We start from the raw sequence: 19064 nt of genomic DNA on the forward strand, positions 1-19064 counted from the left end.
TCAAGACAGCAGCTTTGGCCGGCTAGCCCATGCAGGAGGACAGCAGGAGTCTTGGGCTGCCCTGCGCGCGGGAGGGAAGAAGTGAACCTAGGGGTGGCCTGACACTGATGGGTGGCAGGGTGACTTAGGCTGGCCCAAGTGCCGAGAGGTTAGGGGAACCTCAGGCTGTCCCTGTGGGGGCAGGAGGCAGAGTGAGCTTAGGCTGGCCTCATGAGGGGGAGTGGGGGGAAAGGAAGGGAGGCCTTGGGGTTGGGCCCCCCATGAGGAGTTTAATTTTCCCTTTTAAAGAAAATATGGTCACTCTCTTCTACCTACCTACTGGGGTCGTGATTAGAAAGTCACCATTTCCCATATGTTCCCACCCAGGAGTACTGGAGATATCGCAGCATTTCTCTAGTGTTGGGAGGGAAGTCACTGCTGTATTGCAGGTATCAGTGTGGGTAACTGCTGGGAACTGGTGACTTTTCAGAGGTGACCATTGTATTTCTAATGGGCCTGTGGCATCCAGAAGAGTCTCCCATTCTTAGAACGATGCTCTCTGACACTTGCTCCTGCAGAATGATGCACAGGGTCGTTAGCAATCGCTGGGATTTCACTCTTCACACTAGGTCACTTCAGAATCTGACAATTTAAATTCCCTTTTTGTGCATTTCCTTCTAGAGTTCACAGATCTGAGGCTGGTGAGCGACAGTGACTGTGCTGGACGGCTGGAGGTTTTCTACAATGGGACGTGGGGCAGTGTTTGCTCCAATCAGATGTCTGGAAACACCCCAACAATTGTCTGCAAACAGCTGAACTGTGGGGATATAGGGCAGATTGCAAGAGACTTTGAATATGGAGCAGGTTCTGGTCCCACGTGGCTGGACCATGTTGCATGCAGTGAGCAGCACAGCTCCCTTTGGCAGTGCCCATCAGGCACGTGGAAACAGCAGTCCTGTGATAACCGCGCAGAAGAGACCCATATTTCTTGCAGTGGTAATTCTGAAACTCTCTGTGCACACACATGCTCACATCTTCTACATGTTTAACTCATTGAAAGGGTGTGATAGAAATTGTGAATGTATTTACTTTTCAGTATAGACAGTCTTACATTTGCAGCAGTGACAGGCATATCATATAATCATAGAAGATTAGAGTTGGAAGAGACCTCAGGAGGTCATCTAGTCCAACCCCCGCCTCAAAGCAGCACCAAACCAACTAAATCATCCCAGCCAGGGCTTTGTCAAGCTGGGCCTTAAAAACCTCTATGGATGGAGAGTCCACCACTTCCGTAGGTAACCCATTCCAGCGCTTCCACCCTCCTAGTGAAATAAAAGTTTCATTGTCCATTCTAGGAATGAGAATACAGCCCCTGGAAAACAAATATGGGAGTTATTTATACAAGCTGTGTGTTACACAGTGCAATCAGTTAGTTAGACCCCACAAATGCCCATAGGCAGGGGAACTTGGGGTTTGAGGGGTGCTTCATCGCCCCCAGTTTTTGTGCAGGGTGCCAGCTGCTGGCCTTGCTCTCCATTACTGGTCCAGCACATGGGGTCCTGTTGCTGGCCTCAGAAGCAGGGCTCTGCTCCCACCCTCAGCTGTGGTCCCAACCTCAGTCCCTTTACCCCTATCCATGTATTTCCCCCCCACAGAGCCATGGCCCAGTCCTGGCCCCAACTTGGGGGAGAGGGGGCATGGACATGGGTAAGGGGGCAAGGTAAAAAGTTTGGGGACCACTGGCTCTCAGCCCCAACTATAAAAATTGTTCCAGCCTCACTGCAAATGCCTGCCATTAATGAGCGTCATTTGGGAATCTCTGTGGCTATACTTTTGGGATGAATAATCAGAGATGGATCCAATGCCAGTGAATAGGACGCTGAGTGGTTGAAGTATGAGTCATGCCTAATGATTAGAGCAGGAGCTGGTAGCCAGAAATTGGAGCCAAGGTTCAGAACCAGAGCCAGAACCAGAGCTGAAGGCAAAAGTCAGGAATCGGAGCTCAGTGTCAGGACCAGGTTACCTGGAGCAAGGCAAGGGGTAAGTCTGGAGTCAAGGCAACAGCAAGACTAGGAACAAGATAGGAAAACGAGGTATCCTAGCAGTAGGAAATGCTTTGAGAAGTTGCTGAATGGCTCCTGTGGCTGCTGGATTCTGGCCAAAGCTGGACTGCTGACCCTTCCCACCAATCAGGCGGTACGACCAGTCAAACAGCAGAATACAGGCCGTTGTGCTTGTTAGACTAGCTCTGCTGCAGCCCCTGCTTCCTGACCCCCCAGGCTGTGAAATTTGGGTCAGGATCAAATTTCCCAAAAAGTGTGTCTGTGTCTGTGTGTGTAGGTGAGAGTTTGTTTCAGAGTTAAAGTCCCATTTTGGTCTCAATTGTAATACCACCATTTCTTGTCTCTGGATCCCCACAATAATGTGGGTGAGTTTCAGCTGACAAATCTGTTTACCTTCAAACAGGGCCAGAAGCAGCTGTACACAGGGTGGATGGAACAGACTCAGATAACCCCAAACGCACACACTAGCAGGGAGCTGAATAAAGATTTCAACAGCCAGAGAATCCCCTGAGTAATAAATCTGTTAGCTATGAAATAAACTAGATTTTAGATTTAAGTTTATAAAATTACTGAAATTTTGGGATTTAATATACCCCCTCCTACATCACACACTCTTCTCGGTCCGTTCAGTTCATCATTTTCTCTGCATAGGAAAAAAAGAGAAACCACCTCAGACCCTGTTTGGTGAATGCCCGAACTCCACAAGCTGCACAGGTATCTCTGCTTCTCTGTGTCTCATTCTTGGTCCATAAGGAATTTCCCAGCTGTCCCAGTAACGTGAGATTTCTGCATTTCCAGACCAGGAGAAGTTACGTGTCATGGGAGGAGAGGACAGATGCTCAGGCAGAGTGGAGGTTTGGTACCGTGGCTCCTGGGGAACAGTTTGTGATGACTCCTGGGACATGGTGGATGCTAATGTTGTGTGTAAACAACTGGGATGTGGATCTGCTGTACCAGTCCCAGGCGAGGCTGCATTCGGTGGAGGGACTGGTCCTGTCTGGGTAGAATCGTTGAATTGCAGAGGGACAGAGTCATCTCTCTGGGACTGTCCTGCCAAGTCCTGGGGTGAGAGCAACTGTGGTCATAAGGAAGATGTTGGAGTGAATTGCTCAGGTGAGTGACAGCAGATTTTTCTGCTACATGCTATAATTTTCTGGAAGGAGGATGGGTCCAATTGCCCGACCCCCCTTGGTCACAGACCAGACCCTCCCATCTCCCACTGCCAGAGCAAGCGGGAGCATCAGTGATGCTATAGGATGGAACCTTTGTGGGGTCAGATTGTCTCAGACATCAGCCCAAGCAGCCCCTGCATCCATCACAGACCCAGTGTGCTGGTTTGTTACTAGTCAGCACAGGGGGACATGGGCCCTAAATCACTAACATACACACCCTGTGCTGCTCTGAGGAGTTCGTAGAAGTGACGTCCGGAGATCCCAGGGACTCTGAGGGGTGCTACCCAGTCACAAACACTTCACTTCCCCCAGACTCCAACTCTCCTCTCTTTCCCTTTGAAGGTGTGACAGAGACGACAGCATCACTGAGTAGAACAGGTAAAACATCCCTCGTGCCTATCAAGAGTTAACTTTACCTGGTGCCGGGTCACAAGATGAGCTGCAATCTGCAGCCTAAGGGAGAAGCTCCTTTCCATGTGTAAGCAGAGGAATGGTCCCACTGTTGTGGGGAACTTTCCTGGCTTATACAGTACCCTAGTGAAGTGGACTAATGAAGGGCTCTGAGTTCTCACTCCCACTTCCTTTACACAGAGGCCTGCCTGACGTCAAGTGCTCCCCTTCCACTCTCCTGTGTGGCAGAGTCCTTGTAACCCTGACAAGGCTGGGCTCAGGATTCCTGGGGGCTCGATCCCCAATCTTGCCATGGTCACTTAGGGCAGGGGCTAGGGTGTCCCCACTCAGGGATACTCTCTCTGCACTGGATGCTTCCCTAACTCACTGATCATTATGTAGAGTTCACAGCAAATACAATTTATTAAACAGCAATCAATTTAAAAAAAATAAGGGAAAAATGGGAAAGGTTAAAGGAAAACACATCACCCCGCTCTGTGGCACAGGGACATCACAAACAGTGTCTCTGGAATGTCAGAGCAGTTCACAGTCTGTTCCTCACACGTCCCAGGTTCCCTTCTCAGGCCCTGGCTGTGCTGCAGGGATGCTGTGGACTGGACACTTGCTCTGGCAGTGGCCACACACCCTCAGGCTTTAAGTGGCAGGATCCTTCTCCCCAGCATCACTCCTGCCCTGTTGGGGTTACGGTCCCCTTACACATGGCCTGTGAAATCTAGGGCTGAATGACACCCAAGTGGGAGCTGCAATCCATACTAACTCTGATGATTCCTGTCTGCTGGCTCCAGCTGATAGAGCAGGGCCCATGATTTAAACAGCAGCCTGTGGGCTGCCCCCACGGCGCACAGACTGTGTCCCAGCCCGTTACCCTGCTGTTCTGGGCTGTGCAATGAGTGACTTCGGAGCTCTCCAGAGCCCCCCTGACTCTCACAGGATAATCTCCCCCTGTGACATGTTCATTTCCATCCAGCTCCCCCGCGCCGTCCTCTGACTGATAGTGGGAGAGTCACGGTGCCCGTGGTCATCTGCATTATCCTGGGGGCCTTGCTCTGCCTGGTCTTAATCATCCTGGGGGCGCAAGTGCGAAGTGCCAGGGCACAGCATAGAGGTGGGTGTTGATTGTTGTGACTGTGTGAAAATGCCTCTAAAATAGCAGGGGGAGCTGTGCCTAAGGGAGGTGGGGTGTTGGCAGTGTAATTGAAGGTTAAGTTGTATTATACTATTCGTCCTCAAAGTGTCATTGCATGTAACAACTTATTTTAGTTATTCTCAGCTATGCCTGGCAGAGCATTAAGGGATCTTGTTGTGAACACATCTGATGAGTATTTCTCTGGGAAGGAAGCTCTGTAGCCATTCCATATCTGGTACAGAAACCTGACCTGCTAATAGCAGCTCTGCCACCTATCATGCACAAGATGTATGTGACATGGTGCCTGAAGTTAAGCAGTGCCAGAGGAGAAGAAAACAGAAGGAAGAAAGCAACAGATGTTGCAGGCAGAAGAAGGAGCAATGAAGGTTGCAGAGAGGAAAAAAAAAGCAATACAGGTTGCAGGATTTCATCAACATCTCCCTCTTTGTTGCCTCAGAGAACTTCAGCTTTGACCAGGGCTGGCTCTAGCAATTTCACAGCCCCAAGCACGGCGACACGCCGCGGGGGGCGCTCCGCCGCTCGCCGATCCTGCGGCTCCAGTCGACCTCCCGCAGGCATCCCTGCGGAGGGTCCGCTGGTCCCGCAGCTCCGGTGGACCTGCTGCAGGCGTGCCTGCGGATGCTCCACCGAAGCCGCGGGACCAGCGGAACCTTTGCAGGGACACCTGCGGGAGGTCCACCGGAGCCGTCTACCGCCCTCCCGGCAACAGGCAGAGTGCCCCCCACGGCATGCCGTCCCAAGAACGCGCTTGGTTTGCTGTGGCCTGGATCCGGCCCTGGCTTTGACAGACCTTCACAACTGAGAGACTAGAAGCAGCATTTTGCAAGATTTCAAATTGCTATAAAACTCCATAAGGAAACTGAAAATATACAGATATGGTGTTTACTTTGTGCTCTTTGGAAGCAAGCAGAGCATTTCTTTAAATCCTTTGATTTTCCTGAGGACAGTCACAAAGATGACTATGGAAGTGTTCTGGCTATGTTTGATGCATACTTTATACACTGGAAGCTCAAAGTTACAGAACTGACCAGTGAACCACACACCTCATTTGGAACTGGAAGTATGCAACCAGGCAGCACCAGAGACTAAAAAAACCCAAAAGCAAATAAATACAGTACAATACTGTCTTAAATATAAACAACTAAAAAAATTACAGGGAAAGGTTAAAAAAAAAAAGTTTTGACAAGGTAAGGAAACTGTTTCTGTGTTTTTTTATATTTAAATTAAGATGGTTAAAAGCAGCATTTTTCTTCTGAATAGTAATGTTTCAGAGCTGCATTAAGTCAATGTTCAATTGTAAACTTTTGAAATAACAACTGTAACATATTCTTCTGAATTACGAATGTTTTGGTTATGAACAACCTCCATTCCAAGGTGTTTGTAATTCTGAGGTTCTACTGTGCCCTCGGAGAAATGTGGTTTATGAAAGAGCATGTTTTCATCAGAGAATTCAAAGACTAGGGGAATATGTTAAATAATTTATAAGAGCTCTGCGTGCCTTGGCTGAAAACTGTGATTCTGGAACTGCAAACATGAAAATATCAGAGAGAGGCTGGCTATTGGGTTAAATGACAAAAGTCCTTCACAGCAGCTACAATTAAAAACAGACTTCACCCTACACACTGCTATTCAAATGGTAAAGCGATCTAGCTGATGAGACAGCAAAACCCAGAGCAACTTGCCAAACAAGAATCTAGTTTAGAAGCTATTAACAAACACAGCATGAGTGCAACTATTGCAGAACTATTAATTAAGGTTTGTAACCTGTCCTTTAAATGCAGAACTATTAACTAAGGTTTGTAACCTGTCCTTTAAATCGGCTTTGGTACCCAATGACTAGAAGTTAGCTAATGTAACGCCAATACTTAAAAAGGGCTCTAGAGGTGATCCCGGCAATTACAGACCAGTAAGTCTAAGGTCGGTACCGGGCAAATTAGTCGAAACAATAGTTAAGAATAAAATTGTCAGACACATAGAAAAACATAAACTATTGAGCAATAGTCAACATGGTTTCTGTAAAGGGAAATCATGTCTTACTAATCTATTAGAGTTCTTTGAAGGGGTCAACAAACGTGGACAAGGGGGATCCAGTAGACATAGTGTACTTAGATTTCCAGAAAGCCTTTGACAAGGTCCCTCACCAAAGGCTCTTACGTAAATTAAGCTGTCATGGGATAAAAGGAAAGGTCTTTTAATGGATTGAGAACTGGCTAAAAGACAGGGAACAAAGGATAGGAATTAATGGTAAATTCTCAGAATGGAGAGCGGTAATTAGTGGTGTTCCCCAAGGGTCAGTCTTAGGGCCAATTCTATTCAATTTATTCATAAATGATCTGGAGAAAGGGGTAAACAGTGAGGTGGCAAAGTTTGCAGATGATACTAAACTACTCAAGATAGTTAAGACCAAAGCAGATTGTGAAGAACTTCAAAAAGATCTCACAAAACTAAATGATTGGGCAACAAAATGGCAAATGAAATTTAATGTGGATAAATGTAAAGTAATGCACATTGGAAAAAATAACCCCAACTATACATACAATACGGTGGGGGCTGATTTAGCTACAACGAGTCAGGAAAAAGATCTTGGCGTCATCGTGGATAGTTCTCTGAAGATGTCCATGTAGTGTGCAGAGGCGGTCAAAAAAGCAAACAAGATGTTAGGAATCATTAAAAAGGGGATAGAGAATAAGACTGAGAATATATTATTACTCTTATATAAATCCATTGTATGCCCACATCTTGTATACTGCATACAGATATGGTCTCCTCACCTCAAAAAAGATATTCTAGCACTAGAAAAGGTTCAGAAAAGGGCAACTAAAATGATTAGGAGTTTGTAGAAGGTCCCATATGAGGAAAGATTAAAGAGGCTAGGCCTCTTCAGCTTGGAAAAGAGGAGACTAAGGGGGGATATGATAGAGGTACATAAAATCATGAGTGATGTGGAGAAAGTGGATAAGGAAAAGTTATTTACTTATTCCCATAATACAAGAACTAGGGGTCACTAAATAAAATTAATTGGTAGCAAGTTTAAAACAAATAAAAGGAAGTTCTTCACACAGCGCACAGTCAACCTGTGGAACTCCTTACCTGAGGAGGTTGTGAAGGCTGGGACTATAACAATGTTTAAAAGGGAACAGGATAAATTCATGGTGGCTAAGTTCGTAAGTGGCTATTAGCCAGGAAGGGTAAAAATGGTGTCCCTAGCCTCTGTTCATCAGAGGATGGAGATGGATGGCAGGAGAGAGATCACTTGATCATTGCCTGTTAGCTTCACTCCCTCTGGGGCACCTGGCAAAGGCCACTGTCGGTAAACAGATACTGGGCTGGATGGACCTTTGGTCTGACTCGGTACAGTCGTTCTTACATTCTTATGCAACAAGTTATTACTGTTAAACTAGTGAGGTAAAGAGGGAGAACCCCTGGCTATGAGGAACAAATTCTACTCAGACACTCAGGATATATTAAATGCACAAAACATGGACATTTTGCAGCTGTTTGCCACATAAAGGCAGTGATACGCAGTAAACGCATTGGTTTATATTACAGACAATCAAGAGCCATTGTTTCTGGGATCTATCATGTATTATGATACAGAGCCTGAAACTGATCATTCAGAGAAACGCTATTGACTTTAAAATTCACTTAGGAGCAGATGTAACAGTCATCTCAGAAGGGGCTTACAATTACCTTCAATCCCTCCCAGAGCTGAAGTCACCTGATGCAGCTCTGCCTAGCCCTGGAGGCATTCTGAATTGCATGGAACAGCTCACCACAGAAATATCTTTCAAAGACAAAAACTTCTCATTCGGAGTCCATGTGATCAACAGACCAACAGCATTCTCCACCTCAGTGTGGCAGCCATGATGGGCCTAATGAGAAAAGTGAAAGAACTTGACAAAGGGATATTTGAAAGGAGACCCAGTACAAATAAACTCAAGATAAAATGCTGGAACATACATTGTACCTCAGAAAGAACAATCAACAGAGCAAACTCTACAAATGGCAGATGCAGAGGAAGAGGAAGAAAACTCAGAGATTCCAAACAGGCCTCAGGCAGTCATTGCAACTGATGGAAAGCCAGATGACCAAGTTGTTACTTGTTTGGGTTGGGTAATTAGAAAACTAGTACGACTGAGAGATGTTAGGGCTTTTTCCCTTGCCCCACTCTTGGTTCACATCATGCAAACAGAAAGCAGAAGCCCATAGTCCAAATGCAGGGAATTCGATGTTTATTGGGGTTAATCAAGCAAGCATATCCATAGCTCTGTACACCACAGAGATTTCCCTATCCTTTTTTCTACCTTCTTTTTCTTAGCAGGCTTAATTATACCTATAGAGCACCGCCTTGGTCCCACCCCTTACAATTTATGGTCATGTTCCGTTTTGGAGGATCGTGAGTATAGGGACTTTGGTACCACCTCTTTTGTACCCTATGGGAGGGGTAAGAAGTAAGGTTATGTTTCAGCCAGGATCACCTTTTCTCTTTCTTTTTAGTGTTTCTTATGCTTCCCCACCACCACTCTTTGCCCCTCTCATCTGCTTGCTTGACCTTGCCTTGAGATAACGGTTGAGCTAGTCTTCAAGTGTATGCTTGTATATAGAGGGATAGCTTAGTGGTTTAAGTGTTGGCCTGCTAAGCCCAGGGTTGTGAGTTCAATCCTCAAAGAGACCACTTAGGTATCTTGGGCAAAAATCAGTACTTGGTCCTGCTGGTAAAGGCAGGGCACTGGACTCAATGGCTTTTTAAGGTTCCCTTCCAGTTCTAGGAGATATACCTATTATTAAACTCCCAGCAACACTTTAACTCCTTTCCTTATTTCTTTTAATTGTGCTATAAACCCCATCTGGAAGCAACACACAGTGTTTTCATTCTTTGTTCACACATTAGTAAGGAGAATATGAAAGTATCAAAAGTCAAATGCCAAATTTTATCCTAGGCTAAGAGACAGGTCTATAAACTAACAAGACACTTAATAGACTGATCTGTGCTAAACTACAAAAATAACATGAAAACGTAAATTTTGTAAATAGTAGGAATGTAGCACTCAAAAGGGGAGTTGTAATGGAAGGCTAAACTGTATTATACTGTTCACCACTAGGTGGCAGTCTGTGTAACACACCTTGTTTAAACTAACTTCAGCCATACCTGGCAGAGTATTACGGTATCGTATGGTGAAAACACCTGGTGTGTACCTCTCTTGCAGGGAAACTCTGTAGCCAGTCCAGATGACAGTAAATTGGGAGGAGCTGAGACTAGTGGGGGCAACAGAGAAATAATACAAAGGGGAAATGCTGTGGTCCCTTGCTCTCAAGTGGGGAGGGAACCCACTCTGTCTCACTGTGTCAGGCAGCAGCACTCAGGCTTGGGTCCCACTGGCCGGAACGATCTGTAAACAGTCTAGAGCTCGCAGCCTCTTGTCAGGGCTGCCATCAATCAAGAGTATAGGGCTCTGACCCTCTAGGCAGGGTGGATTATAAGCAGTCTGTAGTCCACAGCATCCTGGCTGGGGCAGCCGGCAGTTAATGGTCTATCAGAGAACCTCTGGCCCTCTGGGCAGAGTAGGGATCAGGTGTTGCCTAAGACTCTTGGCTAAGGCAGCCAGCAAACACACTTGGCTTGGCTCTGGCAGACAGCAAACCTCTTGGCCTAAGGTAGGGAGGCTGCCCCCCCGGAATGGAGTTGGCAGCAGGGGATGGGGGGACCTTGGTGCACCCTACTTCATTGCGTCCTAGCCCAGGTCCCTAACAGTGGCAGACTGTTGCATTGGGTCATCAGGGCTCCAGCTAAGATATGTTGACTCGGGTTTTGACAGTGAAACGAAACCAAAGTCCAATTTCCTTGGACAATTTCCTACCAGCACCTGAGTGAGGGGTTCCATAGTGCCCAGGTTTTTTGGTCTCATCGGGGTATTGGCCAATGTCATCCTCAGAAATTTCTCTCCAGGGTTGGTTTCCTTTGGGGACAGGATCCTGCTCAGTGCAGGTCCAGCTCCAGAGTTCTGCAGCAGGCTGGAGACAGTGAACAGAGGGTAGGAATAAATGGTAAATTTTCAGAATGGAGAGGGGTAACTAGTGGTGTTCCCCAAGGGTCAGTCCTAGGACCAATCCTATTCAAGTTATTTATAAATGATCTGAAGAAAGGGTTAAACAGTGAGGTGGCAAAGTTTGCAGATGATACTAAACTGCTCAAGATAGTTAAGACCAAAACAGATTGTGAAGAACTTCAAAACTAAGTGATTGGGCAAGAAAACGACAAATGAAATTTAATGTGGATAAATGTGAAGTACTGCACATTGGAAAAAATAACTCCAACTATACATACAATATGATGGAAGCTAATTTAGTTACAGCTGATCAGGAAAGAGCTGTTGGTGTCATCATGGATAATTCTCTGAAGACGTCCACACAGTGTGCAGCAACAATCAATAAAGCAAACAGGATGTTAGGAATCATTAAAAAGGGATAGAGACTAAGACAGAGGATATCTTATTGCCTTTATATAAATCCATGGTTCGCCCACATCTTGAATACAGCATACAGATGTGGTCTTCTCATCTCAAAAAAGATATACTAGCATTAGAAAAGGTTCAGAGAAGGGTAACTAAAATGATTAGGGGTTTGGAATATGTCCCATATGAGGAGAGATTAAAGAGGCTAGGACTTTTCAGCTTGGAAAAGAGGTGACTTAGGGGGGATATGATAGAGGTACATAAAATTATGAGTGGTGTGGAGTAAGTGAATATGGAAAAGTTATTTACTTGTTCCCATAATGTAAGAACTAGGGGCCAACAAATGAAATTAATGGGCAGCAGGTTTAAAACAAATAAAAGGAAATTCTTCTTCACACAGCGCACAGTCAACCTGTGGAACTCCTTACCTGAGGAGATTGTGAAGGCTAGAACTATAACAGGGTTTAAAAGAGAACTAGATAAATTCATAGAGATTAAGTCCATTAATGACTATTAGCCAGAATGGGTAAGGAATGGTGTCTCTAGCTTCAGTTTGTCAGAGGGTGGAGATGGATGGCAGGAGAGAGATTACTTGATCATTACCTATAAGGTTCACTTCCTCTGGGGCACCTGGCATTGGCCACTGTCAGCAGACAGGATACTGGGCTGGATGGACCTTTGGTCTGCCCCAGTATGACCATTCTTATGTTCTAACATTAAAAGCTTCAAGTATATAAAATGAGGTTGGAGGGCCCTTCTGCAGTGTTTTCTGCATTCCTCAGATTCTGAGTTTTCTTATAGAAGAAAAAACAAACAAAAAATAACCAACCAACCAAGACTTTGAACACAGTAATTATAGCTATTTCCACTGTGCAGAGCTTCACAGTGTAACTGATGCTACCATTCTGGTCACCTTACAGGAAACTGGCAGCAGTTCTTATGTTCCCTGGCTCCCACTCAAATGAAATGCAAGGCCCTCGCTTTATGCTTCCTGTCCTGCCCTGATAATTCCAGCAAGGGGGGCAGGGCAGGTTTGGTTCCACCCACCAGGGGGAGTGTAGTGGTCCCTCACTCTCAAGTGGGAGGGAGGGCACTCCGTTTCTCTAGAGGAAATAATACAAAGTGACTGCAAGTATTAGAAAAAGAACATGTTGAGATTCCATTTAGAAAAGTGCAAGAAAATCCATGTGAAGGAAAGATCCCAAATAGAGAGATACAGCAGGAGGGAGAGTATGACGAAGGACAAATGCTGCAAAAGAGCTTGAGTGATAATGGCCAAAGAGATCAGACAGTTCTACTAGGCATTTAGGGAATATCTACACTGAAGTGAGAGGTGTGATTGCAGCACATGTAGACATACCCAAGGTAGCTTTTACCTAGCTGGCATAACAACAGCAATATAGTTGCATCACCATGACTATGACATGGGCTAGCCACTGGAGTATGCACCCAGGCTTCTAGGCGAGGTTGTACATGGAAAGTTAGCCTGTGCTACTGTGTTTTCTGACACAGCTACATGGCTAGCTAGATCTAAGCCAGCTCAGATGTGTTTATGCAGTCACACTTTCAGATTGCCGTGTAGATGTACCCTCATACAAGAACGTAAGAACGGCCATACTAGGTCAGACCAAACGTCCCTCTAGCCCAGTATCCTGACATCCAACAACGGACAATGCCAGGTGCTTCAGAGGGAATTAACAGAACAGGTAATCATCAAGTGATCCATTCCCTGTCGCTCATTCCCAGCTTCTGGCAAACAGAGGCTAAGGACATCATTCCTGCCTATCCTGGCTAATAGCCATTGATGGATCTATCCTCCATGAATTCATCTAGTTCTTTTTTCAGACCTATTGTACTTTTGGCCTTCATAACATCCTCTGGCAAAAAGTTCTACAGGTGTTGACTATGCGTTGTGAGAAGAAATACTTCCTTTTGTTTGTTTCAAACCTGCTGCCTATTAATTTTATTTGGTGACCCCTAGTTCTTGTGTTATGAGAAGGAGTGAATAACACTTCCTCATTTACTTTCTCCTCACCAGTCATGATTTTATATTCATATGGCAGCTTTTCCATACCCCTAGTCATTTGTGTTGCCCTTTTCTGAACTTTTTTCAGTTACAACATATCTTTTTTTGAGATGGGGTGACCACATCTGCACGCAGTATTAAAGATGTGGGCATACCCTGGATTTATATAGAGGCAATATGATATTTTCTGTCTTATTATCTATCCCTTTCCTAATGATTATCAGTATTCTGTTAGCTTTTTTGACAGCCACTGCACATTGAGTGGATGGTTTCAGAGAACTATCCACAATGACTCTAAGATCTCTCTCTTGAATGGTAACAGCTAATTTAGATCCCATCATTTTATATGTATAGTTGGGATTATGTTTTCTAATGTGCATTATTTTGCATTCATCAGCATTGAATTTCATCTGCCATTGTGTTGCTCAGTCACCCTGTTTTGTGAGACCCCCTTGTATTTTTCGCATTCTGTTTTGGAATTAACTATCTCGAGTAATTTTGTATCATTTGCAAATTTTGCCACCTCGCTGTTTACCCCTTGTTCCAGAGCATTTATGAATATGTTGATCAGCACTGGTCCAAGTACAGATCCCTGGGAGTCACCACTATTTGCCTCTCTCCATTCTGAAAACTGACCATTTATTTCTTCCCTTTGTTTCCTACCTTTTAACCAGTTACTGTTCCATAAGTGGATCTTCTACCTTATCCCGTGACAGCTTACTTTTCTTAAGAGCCTTTGGTGAGGGACCTTGTCAAAGGGTTTCTGAAAATCTAAGTACACTATATCCACTGGATCCACCTTGTCCACATGCTTGTTGACTCCATCAGAGAATACTAGTAGATTGTTAAGGCATGATTTTTCTTTACAAAACTATGTTTACTCTTCCCCAACGAATTGTGTTCATCTATATATCTGATCATTCTGTTTTTATTGTAGTTTAAACTAATTTGCCTGGTTCTGTAAATTCGGATTCTGACTTGTAATTGCTGGGATCGCTTCTTGACCCTTTTTTATTATCTGGTCCAGGTGACTTACTACTATTTAGTTCATCAATTTGTTCCAAAACTTCTTCTAATGACACCTCAGTCTAGGACAGTGCCTCAGATTTGTCACCTAAAAAGATATATAGATAGTACTTTCCATTTTTAAAGCACTGCACAAATATTAACTAATTATTTCCCACACAGTCTCTAGACAGTACATATACAAGTACTATTTTGCCCATAGGTATGAGCACCAGGATAGGAGAGGAATAATTTTGTATGGTACTAGGAGTAATAAGATAAATTTATCAAGGGACCATTAAGGTTGAATATCAAGATAAAATAGCCAATAGAAGAAACATGAAAGAGATGCGGTCCCTGAAACCTGGGACATTGAAATCTAAACTGGGAATGTGCTGTAGGGACCGGTCCTGCACTGGGCCCAGGGGGAAGGGTTGGATGATATCATAGGATTTCCCAGCCCTAGCTTCTCTGACCCTATGTAAACTCTGCCTTTTGTTTTTAGGCTCCAGAAGATCTTTGGACCTTTTCTCTGAGGCCGTGTACGAGGAGATTGATTATAACCTGTTGAGAAAGAAGCAGGAGATGTTTGATCGCTCAGGTCTGTGTGTTTCATTCCTAACAGGGAGAAAATCTCTACTGCACTCTGCATTCTAAAGCTCTGACCTAGAGCTAAATCTCTGCAGCCTTCAAGCCTGTGAGTCCTGGATGGCTGCAGATGCTGGGTCTGTGAAGAGACCAGCCAGTCACTTGACTGAGATGAATGAGTTTCCTCCCTAGCACACGCTGCATTCTCAGTTGGTCCGATCTGTACGTTCTGCAGCCTTAGGGGGTAATTAGTTATGGGTCAGGAAAGTGACTGTTCATGTCCTTTTGACTGAATGTCAATCAATTGGGAAGGTGCTGCTCTCAGTTTAGCACATTGTGGGGCACTTTGAGCATGGTCAGTGCATCTCCCTGAGGCTACAGGTCACAGACTCTGATCCTGGCAATAAGGCAGGGGAGAGGGAGTATCTTGAATAACAAAATGGGAGGCATGTCTGTGGCTGAGGAGGTCTGGACCAGCAGCCTCAGCCATAATTTTCTGCTGGATCAGGCCATGAAGTAGTGCCATTCAGGAGGAGAAGATAAACATTCCTCTCTAAACAGATTCTTACACCCTGAGTTTGATTCAAAACAGATTCCGCAGTTAATGAGAAGGATTCAAATGAAACCCACAGGAGGGGGTCCCAGGTAAAAGGCTCACTCAGTCCCTGCCTCACCTCATGAGGTCAATATGGCTGTTTCCAGCATCTTCCCAGTCTGATTTTATCCACCTCAAAGCCACATTTACCACAAAAAGTGGATATTTATCTTGGAAAGTCTGTGTCACCCTCTCACCACTCAGTCGCTGTGAATTCAGCATCTTCTCTTGAAGGAGCAATATACTGAGACCATAAATCTTGCTCCAGGACCTGGATACATTGCCCATCAGCCAGTTTCATTGCTCTCATTGTGGTAACATCCCATTTACCATCTCTCCAGTCTCCTATTCAGATGACTCAGTGACGAAGCTGCAGTATTACACTGGGGACAGCGAGGGAGAAAACGATCCTGGATCAGAACGAGGTAACGGGGGTGAGGGTGGGTACAGAGACACATAAATGATTTCTGTCTAACTCTTGATGGAAATGTGAACAAATCGTGACCCTTTCTGTGTGTGGTTGACGGTGCTCTCCCTCAAGGGAGGAGCTGCAGGGAACTGGGCAGAGAAATATTCACACAGTATGAAAGAATGTGACTTCCACAGTTGACACGTGTCACTATACAACCCTGATCTGTGCCCCATGATCTTAGCCCCCTGCCTCCTCAGCATATAGCCCAATTCACAATCCAGCCCATATAAAGTCAGGACTCTGTGTCTTTATAGAGTTCAGTTGAATTCACAATGGTCAGCACTGGTTTAATAACCAGTTGCATCACTGGTTATTAAACCACTGGTGTGGCAGCTACTGTCTCCCAACGGGTCCAGGGTTAGTTCAATGCCAGCATAGGTCTTGATCTCATTGAAGGGCATAATAAAGTTGCTATTGGATGCTGTGGGGCAGGGCTGGGCTGTAGTTATTTTTGAGGAAATGAAAGTGGCACAATTATTGTTTCACAGAATGTCCATGACTCTCCCTTTTCCTCTGGGTCACCCTGTAACTTCCCCTACAGACTCTGATGAACAGCCCAAACTCCAAGACAACAGGCTTTTAATGGGGAACTAAAACCTGCTGGGGAAATGGGTGTGTTCAGGGGAAGCTGAGTGTGGTGTTTGCTGTTCCAGAGGGAGATTACCCAGGGGGCTCTCGTTTGGATTACAACAACATGGAGGAGCCTGCCTTGAACGATGTCCCCCAGACTCCAGACAGTCGAGGTGAACAATGAATCCCGCTCCAGAAACCACATTACCCCTTGGCTACTACTGTACCACCCCTTTTTCCCTAGTCTGCCGTTTGATCCTGAGCTCAGGGCTGGGAAAAATTAACCCAGACTAGCCTGGCTGGAGCCAGGGAGATGCATTCCACAATTCACAGCTCCCCTCATGCCCTGAAGGAGCCATGTCTTTTTCAGTTTTATGTTTCCTGTTTGCTTCCCCGCCAATAGCCTCCTTTGATTTTCTCTGTGCAGTCTGGCAGGATAATATCAAACAGCTAAACTGGGGTGTATGTGGCATTCATAAGAAATAATGCACATAATTCCCTCATTTGCCACATCTACCATGTAGCTTATTTCTCTATTCAGTGGAAAACCTCTTCTCATTTCCATTAATTCACATCTTTATTTCAGAGGTCCCTGCCCTGCCCGGAGATGACCCAGGGGATGGTTATGATGATGCCAGAGAAATTTCTGACCCTGAAGATGATCTTGGTTCTGGACCAAGTGCCCAGGAAATCACTGTGGCCCATGGGGGAATTGTCAAGAACTGGGAGTCACAGACAGGTGAGTGGTGTGTGGACAGCTCACCTGGAAGAGCCTTTACTGGCCACTAGAGGTCACTGTCACTGCACTGAAATACAGTTATTTGTAAACTCCCAGCTGTATCCCCACCCTGACCTCTACTAAACAGAGTTAAATCAGGGCTGCCCGGGAGGGCGTGGAGGGTGGCAAGAGTGGGGCAATTTTCCCCGGGCCTCAAGCCCCGCACGGGCCCCCCCAAGAACATAGTATTCTATAGTATTGCAACTTTTTTTTTATGGAAGGGGCCCCCGAATTTCCTTTGCCCTGGGCCCCCTGAATCCTCTGGGCAGCCCTGAATTAAATGGACTTAAATCAAGAAATAAAGAAGATTTCCCTATTAAGGACCATTATTCTACAAATACTGGATCCCATCTGTCACTTTACTCACATGAATAGTCTTGCTGACTTCAGTGGAATTGTCCAAATCATCAAAATTACAAGAGTCCATTGGCAGGATCAGGGCCAAAGTGCCTGTCCCCAAACAAGTGCCTTGGGCGGTAATGAGTAGAGCAGGTCCCTGGAGTGCGGTTAGTTAGTGGCCTGGCATCAGGTTTGAAATCACTCTCTTCAATATGTAAATGTCCCCGTTAGCATAGGATCAGAGCTGAGCTGCCACATTGCACCTCAGGGGAAACTGGGTTGGGATGAAATCTGCATTTCTTCGTTCTTTATGGGAATAATGTGCGAACAAGCATTGTGTGGGTAGGTGAGATCTGTGATGTCCAGGCAAGTCCCACGGGCTAAGGTCCCCACCCTGCTCCAGCTACCAGGTCTCTGCTGACGTGTGGTCCCTTAAGGACTATATCAGCTGTTAGGAGTTACAGCAGCTCCCAGTGGCCTATCAGGGAGTCATCACCAGCTCACTGCCACCCCCACACTTCTCCTGCACCAGGGAGATCTCAGCACAGACAGAATCTCCTCCCATATGTTTTCTTTGAAGAACAGAGAGAGATAATGGACTAAACTTGTCAGAGGCCCACTCAGGGAAACTGTGGGCAGGGGCTGATTCACAGTCCATACTGTATGTTGCCCATCCATTTTGTGAGTTCACATGGGTAGAGAATGGATACATTGACTGTAATGTGACCTCCTTGCTATTTTCAGGCTGGAGTCTGCACTCGCTAAAAAGTGAAGGGGCCTCTGGGGCTGAGAGTGACGTCCTGTCCCCACCTCCTCATGACCTGGGTTATGATGATGTTGATGATGGCGGCTCAGGGACATCAATATAAGAGTGCCTCAGTTCAGATCAAATATCCTGTGAGAATGTAAATGCTGTATGGTTAGACTCTTCCTTTCCCTAATGCTCATTGGGCCATGGGTGGTACTGGAGACAATCCCTGCCTGGGAACTACTTTAGTTAGCTTTTTTTATTTCAATTTTGTTTAAATGCAAGAAATAAGTGTGACTGGGATAGGGGCTGTGATTTCCCCTCTGATTTCCCATTGATCAGACAGTCTGGAATTTCCCTGCTTTTTTGTTCCTAACATTTCTTCATTGTGAATTTTTGATTTTTCTTATTAAACCCTTTTTGAAAATCTGTTCCAGGCGTGATGTTTCTCTCATGAGGTCTATTGGGTGACTCTATGTTGCCTTGCAGGGAGACAGATGGAGACTGATGTGACGGGTTTGGTCACAGAGACTCCCTTGTAATTGTCACCTGATGTGCTGAGATTACCTCTGAGCCCATTTCCCCTGCCAGCTTGGGACTCCAGAACCCTGCCTTGTTGAGCCAGACATGCTAGTCTGCTACAACATAGACCCAGGTCTGGTCCACGCCCCCAAAGCTGCAGACCCCAAACTGCTCATTAGGTCTCCTATCTCCAGCAC

General features: G+C 45.5%; 1 protein-coding gene across 1 annotated transcript in view; it reads left to right on the forward strand.

Annotated features, from left to right (window-relative positions):
• The window catches only part of LOC127046303 (antigen WC1.1-like), a 63226-nt gene extending 44450 nt beyond the window's left edge, over nucleotides 1–18776 (forward strand). The window contains exons 8-17 of the mRNA XM_050943167.1: nucleotides 661–975; nucleotides 2694–2756; nucleotides 2841–3155; nucleotides 3557–3592; nucleotides 4593–4730; nucleotides 14761–14856; nucleotides 15780–15863; nucleotides 16564–16653; nucleotides 17067–17219; nucleotides 18342–18776. Of these exons, the coding sequence (XP_050799124.1) occupies nucleotides 661–975; nucleotides 2694–2756; nucleotides 2841–3155; nucleotides 3557–3592; nucleotides 4593–4730; nucleotides 14761–14856; nucleotides 15780–15863; nucleotides 16564–16653; nucleotides 17067–17219; nucleotides 18342–18466 (1415 nt within the window). The 3' untranslated portion in view covers nucleotides 18467–18776. The remainder of the gene's footprint in view (nucleotides 1–660; nucleotides 976–2693; nucleotides 2757–2840; nucleotides 3156–3556; nucleotides 3593–4592; nucleotides 4731–14760; nucleotides 14857–15779; nucleotides 15864–16563; nucleotides 16654–17066; nucleotides 17220–18341) is intronic.
• Nucleotides 18777–19064: the final 288 nt, after the last annotated feature.

This window comes from Gopherus flavomarginatus, chromosome 1 (genome assembly GCF_025201925.1).
Source record: "Gopherus flavomarginatus isolate rGopFla2 chromosome 1, rGopFla2.mat.asm, whole genome shotgun sequence".
Classification (NCBI taxonomy): Eukaryota; Metazoa; Chordata; order Testudines; family Testudinidae; genus Gopherus; species Gopherus flavomarginatus.